Raw genomic sequence first — 17,580 nt, 5'->3', positions numbered from 1 at the left:
TTTACAAAACGGACTGGAAACTACTATGATGTATGTTACAAAGCGCACAAGTTAATACTATTTAAAACAATACTAACCAGGTTAATACAGATAAATTTTGTACTACTAGTTAAACTAAGCTACATGTACATTTGCAATATGTGACCTGTTCTGTCAAAATCAGACTTTTCTGGGCATAAGGTCGAAAATGATATCTTTACATATTGTTAACATATGTTCTTTTTCCTTTCAATTGGTGGCTTAATTTTTGAAACCGGTCATTCCTGGGCAGAGTTATGCTATTTTGAAGTTCATTGTGTCGAAAAGTAGAAAACGAAGAAAATGGCCACGAACGTCACAAAACAGTTATTTCTTTTAACTGATATACCTTATCAAAATCATCAAAAATAGTATATGTAGAGTTCAAATTAGGGTTTCAAACTTTTATAATATATTTTAGACATGTTCAGGATTACAAATATGCAAAAATTTGAAAATCGGAAAAAAAATCACCCCCACAGCGTTTTTTGGCCCTATCTCAATTTCAACCTCTGCCCAGAAGCGTCTGCTTTTGACAGAACAGGTCACATATATGACTGTTAAAAGCAAACGTTCCAAACTAAAAAATTGTAATTCTACACTTTGAATGTTTTATTACTCCCTTCATGATACACACTCAAAACAACACTGTTGCATAATTCGTAGCACCACAATCTTATACCTGTTGCAAAACAACAAAAAGTCCATAATGGTGTTTAAAATGTGTCAATTTATGGTTGATCAACTCACTCTTTGTTGTTTATTGCTCTGAATTCTGTGGATCACTAAAAAGAAAACTCCTGTCTTCATGTACTATTTCTACAAACTACCACTATCTAAGACTTAGGTCCGACATGTACTTTTTCAGGATGTGTTTGGCACCGACGTGATTAGTTACCAACAGCAAGTGGGTGTATGGTAGACAGGCTACCCTGCTTAGAACTCGTCATGTCTCTGCAGGCTCTCGCCATAGTTGGTAGCCTGGCTGCCAACAAACAGGTCGTAGTTGTCGATAATCTCCTGTTTGGTCAACTTCTTGTCCTGAAAGCAAACCAAGAGAATAGAGTGAAGGAGGGTCAAGTCAAGGAGTGTTGAGCCGTGATGTTCCCCAGCAGGAACCATGACTTTCAAGGGCGCATGAAAAATAGAATTTTAAATTAATAATTATTATTAATCTTCATATTGCCATTTCAAGGAGTGTTCCGCTGCCTTTGAGTTGTTGGTTTTATGCCCAATGCAAATTTCCATATTCATGAGCAAAACTGCGACGTTATTTGTGGCAGAAATTTCGGCACAATTGCAGAATACCCCGCCACTCGATCTATCCACCTCGTAGCCGGCTACGAGGCCAGGGTTGGTTGACCTCAATAAACATTCTCAGCGCTACTTGTATGTACTATGCATCATGCTCCATTGCACTCCCACTTCGTAACCGCGTAGCCGCCAACAGAGTGGTTGGTTTGGACTTAGAATTTTTTTCAGCAACTCCCATTCCTTTTGTGTTGTTTTGTTCTCAAGCATATTCAAGGGGACTCCCACTCCGTATCCGCGTAGCCGCCAACAGGGTGGTTGGTTTGGACTTAGAATTTTTTCCAGCAACTCCCATTCCTTTTGTGTTGCTTCGTTCTCAAATAATGGACCCCCACTCAGTATCCGCGTAGCTGGCAATGGACTTGAATTGATTCTTTTCCAGTGATTCCAACCTCGTAGCCAGATAATTTAGGGGTGTATTTCCGAGTGGCGGGGTATTCTGCAATTACTCCGAAATTTCAGTGTTACAGCCGCTTCAGCACCAGGAGTTGCCAGAATTTTGGATTTTTTTTTTTTTTTGGTGATTCATTGTTGTTTCAGTATATATGACAGTAAGTCAATGAGTAAACTTTGTGCAAAGATGTTTTCAGTGAGCAAATTTTCCAGCCAACTTCTGATATACAGCCAAAGGCCACAATACTGATTCGCAAGGGTAATTTCAACAGTATTTGTATGATATATGTCTTGCCGAAACCTAATATGTTTCACTGGAGCGTAAATTGTAACAATAGGCCATGCACAACGGCCAATCCAAGATCAACACATGATCCGCCTCCAGATTTCACGGACTCTGTGTGTGTGTACAAAAGGCACGAGGGATTAGCGTGTTTAGACGTCACCCGGAGGTGGTTCGAGGCAATCTTGACGTCGTAACCCGTCAGCCGTGCCTGTGTATAAAAACAGCCAGTGCGTGTTATCACGTCCTCCAACGCGAACCGGTTAAAATAATTCCCGACATTAAAAACCCACCTTATCTTTATCAGAGTCAAATATGAGATGTTTAGCCTCGGCTTCTACGTGGTCGTATTCCGTCGGTAGGATCCACTCGCCTACTTCTTGCAGGTCCATGAAACCGTCGTGATTCTTGTCGCGGAACTGGGAGAACTGCTCGCGCTCAGTCTTCACCCATTCCGGCTCCTCGGCGCCATCATTGTTCTCTCTGTACATATCGCCTATAGCAATCGTAAAAGTAAACAATCATGAGATGTCATTTGTACAAACACAAAGTTGAACGAAAGAAAGAATCAGTAAAACATATTAACTCTCCCGAATGCTCCTCAACACATCAGCAGCTGATTTAAAGAAACAGTGCCTAAAGTACGCTGCGCATAGGATATACGCAACAATTTGCTGCGCGCCCTGCGCAATAAACTTACTCTCCAATCTCCATTATGCAAAATTTGACGTGCAGCTGGCTGCGCAATGTTTTAAATAATATATATTTTGGACGTTTGTGGACGATTTCTGTTTAGTCACAAAACAGTTATTTGATCAGCTGTATATTGTACATTTTGAAAACAATTTGTCCGACTTTCCTCGGAATCATGCGACACCTTTTTCAAATCTGTGAAGGGTTTAAAATACATGTAGCTTCAAATGTACATGACTTCAAAACACAAAGCTGTGAGTTTCCCGTGATTTTGCAAATTGGAACATTTTGGAGGATTTGTGGGAAGATGTCAGCCTAGGCTGTTTGCCCCTTGCCAAGGTATTTTATAAACACCGTTGTCTCACTCAGTGTTGTGCTGAGTGATGGTGAGAAAACAAAAATCCAGAAATCACTAGGGTGGGACTCGAACCCACTTTATGACTAGTTTGGTATAAACTTCAATCTCCCACCGCCACGGTAACTGTACCCAGAAACCCACCGATGTATTCCTCCAAGGAAATCTGCCCGTCTCCATTTTTATCCACGTCTTCCAGGGTTTCCAGCACGACGACCTCCCGCATCCTGTCATAGTTCTCCGGATGGAGGAAGGCGGTGAACTCCTCCCGGGACAGCACGCCGTCTTTGTTCTCGTCGGCGCTGGCCCATCGCGCCTTGTCGCGTCGCACCATCTTGGCAAAATCCATGCGTTCGTTCTCGGGCAGTTTGACTAGTTCCTCCTCTGGGTGGGCAAAAGGTGGGATCAAGGGATTAGGTGGGATTAAGGGATTAAGTCTATGAATGACAGATTGACCCCAAGGCCTGTATGCTGTTTTATAATTGTAATTATATAATAAGGCACGTTCTAGACGCCGTGCTACTGCCGTGCCAAACTCAATTAATTTGACTTGTTTTGAAAATTTGGCACGGTGATAGCACGGCCTTTAGAACCATTTGGCTTTGCATATTGAGTTCCGCATGGCACCATCCTTTGGCAGGGCTGCTGCGCTATCGTCGTTCCGAACAGCAGTGGCACGGCACTGCTCTAAACGCTGTGCCACTGCCGTGCCGAACTCAATTCCATTCTGAGTCGGGGAAAACATTTTATGAATGCGCAAGCTCACAAGCCCTCTCTTGCATCTGCATCACGGGAAGTAAAATTGGCGCAATTGTTTTGACCGCGCTGAAAGTTCATTTAACTGCTTGAACTTCCTGTATTTATTTAAACTTTGAAACGTTTCAAGGTGCATTTTGATTTTGGAATTGGTAGAAACAGTTGTTAGTATATGTATACACTTGACAAAGAGTGTATTTAGAAGGGAATACAAATGGGGAGTTGCTTATGAAATTCCTGGGTTCCCGTCTTTTGTCCCATGACCAAGATGTCAAGGTCACATTCTGTATCTTTCATTATCGGATTTTTTCCCCTACAGAGCAGCAGTATACCGAGTTTCGAAAAAATAGATACATTTTTTTTGTACATGAAATTCAATCATCTCACATTTCATATAAAGGTTTAAAACAGGATCCCGGAAATTTGTAGTGATGCATATCCTTGACAATATTCACAGATTAGTAGTAAAAAAATAAAATAAAATAATTGTACAGTTGGCTTACATAAATTTAAGTTTGAATTTAAAATTGGGTTACATGTAGGTCTACACTGTACACTTATTAATTGTGTGCACGCAGTACATGCCTACATTGTATCCTATAGCTGTTATTAGCAGGTCACTTTTTTTCAGTACATACCGGGTAGCGGTACTTTTCAAGTACTGTTAAAGAGGTTGTGGAATGCTCTAAGACATTTCCCTCATTTTTCGGGTATATGTAGCCTAAGGTGTGATGAAATAAAAACGACTATTGTTTCTGTCATAAAATGAGTACAAAAGGTACTTTTGAGAGCTGTTTTTCAAGTCCTGTCATGCCTGTTTCGACCCGAACGTGCAATTTGTGTGAAAGTCGTCGTTGCGTGCAGCAAACAAAACACAGTAAATCGTGATGTAATAAACTGGACTCCCGATGCAGAGAGTAGCATAAACGAGTCCTGTTTATTACGTCACGATTTACTGTGTTTTGTTTGCTGCCCGCAACGACGGCTTTTACACAAATTGCACGTTCGGGTCGAAACAGGACCTGGAAAACAGCTCTCAAAAGTACCCTTTGTACTCATTTCATGACAGAAACAATAGTCGTTTTTATTTCATCACACCTTAGGCTACATATACCCAAAAAATGACGGAAATGTCTTCGAGCATTCCACAACCTCTTTAATGAGTAGCACGTTCAAAAGCTCAAGTAGGTATTTATCATGCATGGGAGTTTCTTTTCATTTGGGGGGGGGGGGGTGGCATGCAAGGGAAGGGAGTGCAGAGACACCTGGACACACTTTATTTTGTCAGTGTTTGATAGCAATGGTGACACTAATACACTTTATAAAACTCAGTTGAATTTTTATCAACTGTACATATTTCACTTTAATAAAAACATCACCTTGAAGTTTTACGCAGGATTTCATCTGGCTCAGGGAGAATACTTTCACTGCAAACTGGACCGACTCCAACGATATTCCCGGTCATCTTTAGTTTCGATTGCATTTCTCACAGTGCTTGTGACCGAGCTTGACCGGGCTATCGTGAATGTCAACAAGATTATTAACCCCCATTTAGAAATGGACGTTGCGGTTGGCTGACCAAAAGTCATGAACACTTGACCAAAATTCACGATCTGATTGGTTGATGCCCACTGTTTGATCGCCAGGCAGGATTGGTCAATACCGAATCGAGGGGACGTGGACTCGTCAGGCCACTTTTTAATAACAACTTTTCTTAAAACATGTTTATTGCAATCCCTCACCAACTTCTCCGAATGTACTTTGAAGATACTCGTCCCACTCAATGGTTGTTTGAAACTTGTTTGACGCCCATGTCTGTTGAGTGTGCTCTTCTAGGTACTGACTCTGCGAGTTCAAACCATATTAACAGCAATCATTCTCTCACAAGAAGTCTGGATGATACAGGAGAACAAGTGCTCATGCATAGAAAATCCCCTGAGATTTTTTTTGGTTGTTTTTCTACACGCTATTGATTCTGTGTTTTCGTGCTCCTCATCTTTGTTTAAAGACATAGTCCATCATTTGTAATTTGTGCATTTTGTTCGTTTGAAGCAACAAAAGTGCTCAAAATCTAAAGAAGGGTACTGAACAACTAACCTGATGAAGTTTCAGCTCAGCTTCAGCTGTATATTTCAAGATAAAAAGCATTCTAGGATCTCGATTTCAAATCAAAAGTTGCTGAATCATGTTTTGAATTGGGCCTGAATTCAGCGCCCAAGACACGTTCTCACAGAGCCGATTGCAGCTACATGTGTACGCGATGTGGCGCACTGATCCGACGAATTATAGCAACTGCGCGCGCGTGTGCGTCGTGTCAACGCTGGCGCGCGCTTTGCCGAATACAAAAAACGAATTACTAACGGAAATTTCCAACGGTGCGTCTTAAGACGCACCGTTGGAAAGGCCTTCTTTCGTTGATTACTTCAAAACGACAGCTTCCCAGAAAGAATAATTCACAGGGAGTTTAGTCCCCTTACTATCTTTCAACCAAGTATGTTTTTCAACAATAATTACGCCAGCTACTTTTCGGATAGCTGCAAATGATGGACTATAGCTTTAACAAGGAGAGTTGGGAAGGACCAAAGGGAGGGACATTCAAACGCTTGAGTATGGCGCCTGACGCTCAGGGACTTATGTTGATTCAGAAGCAGTTCTGCATTTTTCACGCCATACGTGCGCACGCCATACGTGCGCATGCCATACGTGCGCATGCCAGTATACGCAGGCGGTCTGTTCGACTGTTCCTCCAACTGGAGCTGTGAAAAGTCCCCACAAAGCCCCATTCCATGTGCATACACGGAGTTATGTGTGCAGATTTTTCTAAGGGACTACAATGTATGAGATCAAATGCTATGGATCAACAATTTTCCAAATAGTAAGAAATCCAAAATAATGTTGTTTTTTTTTTAAGGGGGGGGGGGGTTTCCTTGTTTTTTTCCCAATTTTCAAGTTTTCTTTTGTTTGGGGGGCCCTTATTTTTAAAAGTTGCACACTTTTTTGGGTTTTTTGTGTTTTTTTTAGGGGGGGGTTCACTTGCTAAAATTTGTCACTAATTTCACATTTTTTTGGGGGGGTGCCTTGTTTGTCACAAGTTGCACATTTTTTTGGGGGGGGGTACTTGCTAAAACTTGTCACTAGTTTCACATATTTTTTTTGGGGGGGGGGTGGGCTTGTTGGCACAAGTTTCACATTTTTTGGGGGGTACTTGCTAAAACCTGTCACCAGTTTTACATTTTTGTTGGGGGGGGGGGCCTTGTTTGTCACAAGTTGCACATTTTTTTGGCGGGGGGGGGGGGGGGGGACATGCTAAAACTTGTCACTAGTTTTACATTTTTGTTGGGGGGGGGCCCTTGTTTAATTTGTCACAAGTTTAACTTTTGGGGGGGGGGGGGCCTCACTTGTCACTCGTTTCACATGTAAGGCCAAAAAAAAGAATAGTTCTGCTTCCAGTTACCCGACTGACCCTATTTTTAGGCTGCGACCCTAAAATTTAATTGGCAATTCCAAAAAAAAAATTGAATAAATAAAAATAAAATCTTGTTGTCTTTTCTGTCTTCACAAAATACCTCTCAACAACCCGTTTGCATCAAAAAATGCTTGTATTTATTTGTTTTCTTACTTACATTCGCTTTTTATCAAAAGAAAGCTCCGTTATTTTTACAAATTCGCTTCGCGATATAACTACTTCGCAATTCGATGTCGCGGTGACTATAATCACGTGGCGACGACTGGTTCCTGCCGCGCCGCGCAGGGGCCAATTTAGAAGACATGATGAAAATATGCGGTAACCAGTCCATAGCTATGCGACCGATAGCCCGCTAGCTAGCAGTGCAGTGCAGGTCACTGTCAACTGGTCGGATTCGACATCGTAAAAATGCCAAGAAAACACCGATGGAGAAAGAGCATTTTTGCAAGTTAATTTACAGAATTGATCTAGCTTGTCTGTGTATGTAATTTCTGTGTTCAAGAGTTCATTTTGAGATCGCACTACTCGTATTTGGAGTGATACATGCCGCGTGTTTCCCAAAATTTTTGACCGTAAAAACAGGTCTGTCGGCCCATGGTGGGCCACTCGCCACACGTGCACGCATCACACACCTCGGAGTTTTAGGCAGCTCCCCGCATCTTGACTAGCGTTGTCCATATGGTGCGAACGACCTGAATTTTCCATTATTTTTTGAAATTTATCGAACGTAAATATATTGACAATAATTAAAGGGTAAGTTTTATTCACTTTTTGTTGCCTTTTCGTGTACATGTATAGCTTTCGTAGTGCAATGGAAAAAGTTCAGGCTAAAACTTCGCATATAATTGAATACCCCATTCAATCTGCATAAAAAAATTGGCCAAAAAAAAAAAGAAAATTCGACCGACCGACCCTATTTTTGAAAGGCATGTAATCGGAAGCAGAACTATTTTTTTTTGGCCTAAGGTAAGGTTTGGGAAGATATTGTGAGACAGTTACATTTATGTATACCACTCATTTTTTTCTTTTCAGATACCGGTAGTAAATTTGTAGTTGACTTTTATCCAAAAAAGGAAATATTTGTTTGTAAAGCATTAGGAAATGATCTCCACTCACAGCTATGAAGTTTCAGCGTCTTGAGTAAACATTCAACACTTCCCCCAGAATTAATAAATAAATAAATAAATAAATGGCTTGGTGACAGACAATGGGACAGGTATGTCCATGAAACAAACAGACCAGCGTAAACAGAAAGGCAAACAGCCTACCCACACACTGTGAAAGAAAGACACCAGAGTGAAGATGACGGGGATGCAGTCCAGTCCAGTTGCAAATTATGCCAGATTTCAAGTCTTTGGAATTTGTTTTTGAAAAAAAATAAAGTTTCATAATTTTAGAGAGCGTTAAATGACCGACTGCACTTTGCAGGGGCAGACAGGCAAACCTGTTAGGGGCCCAAATGCAACAGGCTGTCCAATTAAGAATGCAGGTGTCAGGGTGTTGCTTAAGCAGGTGGTTGGCATGGATTAGAGCAATGATGGGTAAGCAGACCAATTTGGGATGACAGCCCAAGTGATGATCAAACGTGTGATAATTATTAGCAAGTGTGGTGGACAATACAGCAGCATACATGTACAGCAACACGGCAGTGTGTACTAAACTAATCTACTGTCACTACTAATAAATGATGTCGCCCTCTATTTACAAACCCAATTTTTGTTTCTCAACTTACTCCCCAAGGGTTAGTGTTAACTCTTTCCTAAAGAACGAGCGCCATTCCAAGACGATCTTTACAGCTTGACAGCAATCTCTAAAGTTACACAAGAGCTGCCCCTCCCAGAATTTTAAAAAAGCTTAAGATTACTTCATTATTCCACAGTTATTTGTTTTTGGGGTTTTTTTGGGGGGGGGGGGATTGAAAGCACATGCAGGCCTACCGTTTTTCCCCCCTTTTTTTGATGGTGATGCTTTGTGGTGAAAATAGTTCACATGCGCTTTTTTCCTTGTTTTGCTACTCATCTGGGTGGCCCTTACAAAGAGTGCAAACAATTGTGAACTTTGCAGGCCTAAAATTTACTGAAAATGGCAAACCAAATAAGGCCTGTTACCATGGCAACCTGGGTTTAAAAAAACACTATTTTTGTCACTTACTCCCCACGTACATACTAGTACCTTTATCCCACAAAAGAAAAAGTCAACTTTTGGACAGAAGACACCAATGTTAAATAGAAATGACTCATTAATTTAAGAAAAAAAATCTACATATTTTTGGTGAATTTATCAAAACATACAATAAACTAAACAACTAGAAAATAAGAATGAATCCCAAAGAAAGTTAGGCGCTGTGTGTTCTACAGTTAATCTAAAAGAAACATCAAAAAGCTTTCGGAAAACTGGGATGCTGGTGAAACCCTACAAGATTAGTTGCATCACTACCGGAAAACGATTAGTAAGGGACGTAAACATAAAGGGCTCCCTCTGTTGTCAGTACTAATGCCAACACCAGCAGTCATTTGATGGTGGTTGCACGTGGCAACGCCCTCACCAGGTAAACTGCTGTAGGTGGTGGAATTGTACTCATCCCAGGTCATTTGGCCGTTGAGATCGGGGTTGTGGCTTTTCCAGAGGGCACCAGCATCGTCGAAAAAGTACTGCTCCTGTATATAGTGGCGTAAATGGAGCATTTATAGGGCCATTTTTTTGGAGCCAAATCATCATGATTGTGGTGAGAGAATAATAAATAATGTACTAGGTTAAGTTGTTTAAAATCCTAGTTATGACCCCCAATGATGGACATTCGCTGGTACCCACTACTGCACAATCCAATGGCACTGGTGACTGCTAATCTCTCATAAAATTTGGTGAAGGTACATTTATATACAGAGACTTTGAAAAGCATTTTGAGTATACTTTGTATGAAATCAATGCCTATTTAACATGGGAATGCACGTAAAACGTAAAGTTTTCAACCAAAGTTCACCAGTCGGACAAAATCCATTCAACATGTTCAAAAACTATTTTGCATTGATTTAACTCAGTTGTGCCCATGGATAGGGCAGTACCGGTACATGTACGAGCGAATCACAAACAGAGAGCGCCCTCTATGTCTACAATGTAATTCATGCCAACCACCCTAAGCACCAGAAGGGGGATGGTACGCCGAGTCTAAAAAACAAAGCCTCACCGGCCAGGTTACTATAGGTCGTCGCATTGTACTCCTCCCACGACATTTTGTCGTCGAGGTCTGGGTTACGATTTTTCCAATGCATTGCCGAATCGTCATAGTCGTACTTATGCTGCAATGGAATTGCACATTGTAGGGGAAGGAAAAACAAAAACAAAGTGCAAATGCTGGCAAAAATTGTTGATGAAAAGAGCAACAATAAGAGAATAGAAAAAGAGGAACAAAGCTACACGTAATGAGACAACTGTGTGACTGTTGCCAAAACTATCAACAATTTCCAACACATAAATGTATACAAAATATTATCATTCGCTCAAAGTTGACAGTTACAATGTATGACCCAACAGAATATTTGAAGTAATCGGTTGAGTAGATCATTTGTCATTTGCGCATACATGTATATGTTTTTCGTTTGAAGCAACAAAAGTGCTCAAAAACTAAAGACGGGTGATTTGATAACAATTAACCTGAGGAAGTTTTAGCTCTGCGAATGTTGTATATTCCGAAAATTCTAGGATCTAAATTTCAATTCAAAAGTTGCCGAGTCAGAATTTGAATTGCGCCCGAAATCAGCATCCAGAACAATTGTCATTCAGCTGATTGCACATTTGTATGCGATGTTACGCACTTAACTGACGACTAAATAGCAACCGTGCGTGCGTGCGTCGTGTCAACGCTTGCGCGCACCCATTCACGGATTTGCCAAATTACAAACCAACTACAAACGGAAACTTCCAAAAATGCGTCACTTGACTCATCTTTGGAAACGACCTTCATTTATTGTTTTCTTCAATATGACAGCATGCCAGAAGGAATAGTTTCACAGGGAGTTTAGTGCCATTACTATCTTTAAGTTTAAACCAAGTAAGATTTTTAACAATAATTTGATCAGTTACTTTTTGGATAGCTGCAAATGATATACTCTACCTTTACATAAAGTAAGTACTACATTGTATATCAGATGAAACAATGAATTGAATTCTTCTAAAATCAAAGTCAGAAAGAAAATTTCAATTTTGTTTTGACAAAAAAGAAAGAATTTACTGGTTAACCTAAGTTAAATCTTTCCAATGTTCTAGCAAACAATTCCAAAGTGGAAAAACAATTGAACCATGTTAACAAGGTAGCTGGGACCATCCGAACTACAATGTGTATGTACAGTGTATAGTGCTGCAATTGGGCCAGGCCAACTTTAGTTGGGACGCTGCGACTTCACGCTCATAAAATCCAAATGTGGCAATATGATATCATGTAATTTCATTGTTCTTTCATTTTTTTTTGCTGCATAAAATAGAGAGAACAAAAGCTTCTACTGGCACATGCCTACAAATGCTTACAACCTACCTGTTGGTGTTCGATCCATTTCTTCAATTCATCCTCAGTGACAAAGCCGTCTTTATCTTCATCAATTTTGTCTACAATCATTCTGAAAAAAAGTAAAAATAAGGGACATAATATACACCATGGAAAACCATGAAAACCAAATCCTCCCTCAAAAAAAATATCTTAAAACACAGTTGATCAGTTGACTATCTAGCCCAGTGTTTCCCCTGCCCATTCAAACGTTAGGTGGCCCACCTCGCTACTTTCACTGACCACCTCGCTCAATTTTTGCCAATATCACCACCTCGCTGTGAAGATTGGCAAAAAAGGAAATATCAATTGAAAATTTTTCGTTTTGTGTAACATATGAGCGTTTTCCTTTACCTCCATGTATCAAGAACTCACAATTTCGATGTGTTTTTGGAATCATCGCGCATTTTTGTGAGCGCTGCATTCCTTTCAGTTTGCAGACTGCGTAAATTTTGTTTCAATCATCAGCTTGAATTGTTACCACCTCGCTCAGTTCATTAGCCAGGGGAAACACTGATCTAGCCCCATGGTTTGAACATGTCGAACACTGGACTTCCTCCATTTTGTGAGCCACACGTCAATCATCATCATGCTCAGTCTCCAAATCAAGCTACGAGAAGTTGGGCTACCCACACCAACTGGTCAGTCGAGGTGCGCCACAGGTCAGGGGCTGACGGAGCATGGTCGGCCACCCAGGTACATGTATTTCGGGGTCGGCCAAGCCGTCCTGACCAACTAGGAGCCCTAACCCACCTCACTCCTCCAAAATCCTCCTGGCGGTTTTGGAGGATTCTAGAGGATTGAGGATGAATGGTGATTGAATCAAATGAGGATTCTGGAGGATAAAGGATGAATGGTGATTGAAGCACATGAGGATTTTGGAGGATTGAGGATGAATGGTGAATGAAGCACAAGAGGATTTTGGAGGATTGAGGATGAATGCATTTTGAGGCAGGACTGTCTGATGATTTTGAAGGATTTGGCGTTGGTTATCCTTCATTTAAACATGAGTGCAAAGTTTTGGGATGAGGAGGATTTTGGAGGATTGAGGATGAATGCATTTTGAGGCAGGACTGTCTGACAATTTTGAAAAATTTAGGCGGAGTTGAAAAATTTTGGAGGATTTTGGAGGATTGAGGATGGTTGTAAGCAACAAGGGCCTAGGGGGTTAGGGTTAGGCTTGACTCATGTAGATATATAAACGGCCAGCATGAGGGAAGCATGTGCTTGGATGTTGCTAACAATCATGAATGCTTAAAAGTGTTTCCTGAAATTGAAATCTAGACATTTTGCCATTCGATATTCGTTATGACAGGGGAAATTGGAAGGTCAAAGGTGGATGACCCATGACCTCATCAAGAGTCATTTTAGGACAAACTCTCGGCAAATTTTGCCTGAAAATTAACAGGATAACTAGACAACTTAGAGATACAAAATTTAAGTTTTCTTGGTTATTAAAGGAACACTGCATCCCGGAAAGCACCCAATTGGGCTACAAATGCATTTTTGACGCAATGATAATTGATATATGAATTCATTTGGAAAAAAAAACATTTAAAAATAGAATATAAACGTCCACACATTAATAATTGGCAGTTTTGTGTCATTCTTGCGAGAGCAAATCTCGGCCCTGGTCAAAAGGTTGCCTCTTAAAAAGTGAGCGGATTGAATCATCCAGTTGCACATTCCTTAAAAAAAAATATGTTAATTTGTGCTGGGAGAAATCAGAAATTTAAAATTTGGTTACATGTATACTAATTTTTGTTCATGCCGAATAACCTTTATTCAATTTTACCACAAGCTCCCACCCAACTCATGTCAACAAAAAGCATGAAAAGTGACAAGAGTGGTGTTGCATTCACAACATGATCTTTGGTTTAATTTGTAGGATTCAATGACCACTGATGAACCCAGACTGGGACCGCGAGTGCATAAAAACGTGCAAAATTACTACTGACGTTTTTTTACTCACCATCAGGCTAATTAATGCTCACACAACACATACATCAAAATGATATAGTTGCAAGCATGTCACCTGCGAAATTTGAGACCTTAAATCCAATTTTAAGGCAAGTTTTTGGCAGTTCAAAAACCATCCACGTCAATCTCCATGCTCTGGAAATGTGTGTGTGATTCACAATGTATTCTGGGTAGGTGTACTAGGAAGAGCCTTGCAGCTTACTTGTTTTTTTAATCGATGGCCAAATGAACATAGCGCCCTCTGTTAAAAAATGAAACATTTTGCATTTACTCAGATCAACAAGAGGGCGCTGTTTTATCTACACGATGAAAATGTTATAGCTGAGGAGTCTTTTTGCACAATGCATTGCAGTACACATCAACATGATGTCTCACGTTTGGATTTCGATAACTCTCTGTAAAATTAGATTTAAAAGCTGAATTTTTGGTGATGCAATGCTCACAACAGCAACTTTGCGAGGCAAAAGTTTCGGGGATTATTGAAGAAACTGTAGTGAGTAAGAAGCTTGCACATTTGATTCACACTGGTTTTATTATGCAGCACAAACTTTTGCACGATATGGATACCTTAAGTTTTGGGACTCTCATACACAGTATTGAGAGTCCCAAATTTTCGGACTATGATGAACCTTACACAAAAATACTAGTCTCTACTCTGATAAATTGAGCATGTTGAGTGGGCAAGCACTAGCACTTCATACATGTACTCCTTACCAACAACCATCATGACTGAAGCACTGAAGCATGACAAGCAAGTGATTGCTGTCACAATCTGAGACATGGTCATTTAATGGAGAACATTTCAATTTTCGTCTGGCATGTCTGGTGCGTTGTCTTGCTTTCCACGACTGCTTTTCACGACAACACACCAGACGAAAATTGAACCCACCAGTAGCGGCGCTTGAAAGCGGTGTGGTACCCACATACATCCCGCAATTTTTTTTTGGTAATCATCACGTGATGCATTTCATTTCCTAATCATGCTAATTAACTTAACACATTTGCGTATCAAAATCTCAACATGAAATTTCACAAAAAATAGACATCTGAAAAAGGCAGCACTCTCTGATTAGCCTAAAAAGTAAAAGTATTGTTGGTGTACCCTAACGTGGCGCGCCCCCTAACGTGGCGCACTTTGGTTTTTCTCCTCTCTTGACGAAATGAACAATCCATTTTTCTTACAATTAACACTCAATAAAGGTCACACAATCCTTCGCAAATATACATACTAGATTCAAATTTCTGACGTCACGATTGCGCGTAGAAGGTCAAAGGTTACACAGAAAGCCAGACGATCCCATAGCAAAAAGTATCAAGATGCCGTCGACGTCCAGAAACAATGGCCAAAAAAAGGTAACAAGCAGACGTTTTCTTTTAATTCAAGATTCCAAAACAATTAAACTAATTAAAAAGTAATATTATTCGTCAACGTTATCAGTATTAATGAAAAGTAAGCAGAATAATCCGAAGTTTACTGGAAATTTACCGGAACGTAAAAATAGTGTCGTCTGCTCTCGGTTGTCATGACGTCATGTACGGTAGCCTGTAATAGACATATAAAGTGAATACAATTAGGCCTAGTTTTTATGTGGCTTGGCATCACCGGTACCGTGTGGGTGCACTTTTGATTAGATATTATAATCGAGTAAATGTAGCGGATATGCAAAACGTAGAGGTAATTGACATTATATGAATATTGTTGAAATTGTTATGTATTTAAAACGTCTAGGATGCCTTTTAAATATCGTGTCAGAAATAAATTTATTATTGAAACATAACTGCTGATTTTTCTATTCTCTTAACTTGAGCTAGAGTTGTATATTTAATCATGTATTAAATTGTCTGTATTGTCATTTGTTGGTATTGTAGGCTCTACTTCTTTTTAAAAAACATTTATTCAAGTTACTGGATATTTTTATTTTTATTTTTTTTAAATATTGGACGAGCGTACGTTTTTGTAACTGTTTATTTTTTTCTAAAAATCAATGTGGCCTGACGTTGCAAGTTCTTTTTCAGAGGCTAAAACAGAAATGACCATGTTTATTTTTTTATTTAGGGGTCATGTCTTTTTGCATTGCTATATTTTCTGATTTCGAGGTTCAAGAGATTTGCTTTACTTTTCAACTGTTTTAATGTTGTAGCCGTTTGTTAACTTGTAAACACCTAAAGATCCATATTGTTTCCTGCATAACATAAAATGCAATAAAATGAAACTTTTTTTTTCACGGCAAATTGTCGTCAGGGCAAATGATCGTCATAGGCCGCCGTAGCATGGTACCAAACCATTTCAGCCAATCAGCGGCGTGCACCACGTTAGGGGACAGTTCGATAGTTTTGCGTAAGTAACTTCTCGACAATTCTGTCGTACTCTCTGAATTTTTTTTGTCATTTGTACTAAACCAAAATGAATGACAGATAGTTTTTCTGGAGGGTGTTCAATCCGGCACTAACGTGTGTAAGTCTGAACAGAATCGGCTCTTGGATTTTGAAGCAATTTGAACGGATGTCCAGTGAGTTGTCGAAGTGCGCCACGTTAGAGTACACCACCATATAAAGAGGGTGAGTATGCTTCTACACTACAGCCAAAAAAACCTAGGGGGCCTACAATTAAGCCTAAATGTGAAAATCAAAATTTGGCAAAGTGCGACACGTTTTTGTACATTTGGATGTGTGGCCTATGTTTACGGAGGTAGTCCAGTAAATAGGCCACATTTAATGGGCTAATCATTCATGGCCATGGAATCTGGGCAGCTGGGGTGGGATCGACATAGAGGTGAAAATGGACCATTTTGGGGAGGCCTTTTTTTACGGTCTCTTACGACCACACTCTCACGCCGTGGTTATGTCTCCAGCGTTCCATGTGAATTCCTGTGATGAGCTTGTTATAAGCTGGAGTTACTCGAGCTATTAAATTTAAAGTACAATGTACACGACTACGAGTACGAGTACGAGTGCCACGTTGACGCGTCAAACAGCATGAACAGCGGACTTACCCGAGCCTTTTTCTGCTCTCATCCGGACTCAAATTCTGAAATGTTTTCGCCTCCTCTTCTCCAAGAAAAGCATCGTGATCGTAGTCAACGTTGTGTTCCTTCCCTTCAAAATGTTCTTCGTCGCTGAGCTTTACTTCTTTCACTCGTTTGCTCTGGTTTTCGTCTTGCTTTTCAGCCGGTTTGGCGAAAGTCACCACCAGCAACAAACACACGAGAGATGCGTATGCGAGACACTTCATTTTTTCAGTCTGTTTACGGCAAGTTATGGCGTGAATAAATACAAAACGGAACCTGAGTTGCAGCTATTAATTCTCTTAAAAGATGCCTGCACCTTTTAGAAATGTAATAAGCAAAATGTTACGTGAGTACAGCAAGTGAAGATTGCATGAATTTACTGACGATTTCGCGAGAGGCGGTTCTGGAATTTATACCTCGCCGACGTGCAGACGTGGATAGTTGACAGGTCATGTTTCATGACCCCGGTCAGGGGTTACCGTGGGCCAATCAAAACGTATGATTCTGGCCTTAAGAAATTACAGCAAATCGCAGATCTCGATCTTTAGGTCTTGGAAAATGCCATTATTTTTACAACAATGATTTTGATTGGGTTATGTTTGCCAAGTTGGCAGCTTGGTTCGAGATGATTGGACAAAACTTGCCACGTCTTTTCCTGTAGTTTATGTGACATTTGGCCGTGTGCATAATATGCATGCCACGCGTGGCTATGCAACGTGTCGCTCTCAGAAATTTCGAGATATTTTGAGAGAGAAAAAAGGGAAATTTAAAACTAAGAAA

General features: G+C 40.3%; 1 protein-coding gene across 3 annotated transcripts; it reads right to left on the bottom strand.

The window, feature by feature from the left end:
* Positions 1-673: 673 nt before the first annotated feature.
* On the bottom strand, positions 674-17,261 carry LOC119737679 (calumenin-like). 3 transcript variants are annotated; one of them, XM_038212328.1, is made up of 6 exons: positions 16,786-17,261; positions 11,804-11,885; positions 10,460-10,571; positions 3,198-3,437; positions 2,299-2,501; positions 674-1,059 (listed from the first exon to the last, which is right to left on the bottom strand). In XM_038212328.1, the coding sequence occupies exons 1-6, from the start codon at positions 17,022-17,024 to the stop codon at positions 955-957; spliced, it is 981 nt and encodes a 326-aa protein (XP_038068256.1). In that variant the 5' UTR covers positions 17,025-17,261; the 3' UTR covers positions 674-954. The 3 variants fall into 3 exon arrangements, with proteins under 3 accessions (XP_038068256.1, XP_038068175.1, XP_038068343.1); XM_038212247.1 differs by lacking the exon at positions 10,460-10,571 and adding an exon at positions 9,821-9,932; XM_038212415.1 differs by lacking the exon at positions 10,460-10,571 and adding an exon at positions 5,552-5,654.
* Positions 17,262-17,580: the final 319 nt, after the last annotated feature.

This window comes from Patiria miniata, unplaced genomic scaffold (assembly GCF_015706575.1).
Source record: "Patiria miniata isolate m_02_andy unplaced genomic scaffold, ASM1570657v1 HiC_scaffold_1, whole genome shotgun sequence".
Taxonomy (NCBI): domain Eukaryota; kingdom Metazoa; phylum Echinodermata; class Asteroidea; order Valvatida; family Asterinidae; genus Patiria; species Patiria miniata.
The sequence above is the reverse complement of the archived record's forward strand: the minus strand, read 5'-3'. Positions and strand labels throughout refer to the sequence as shown.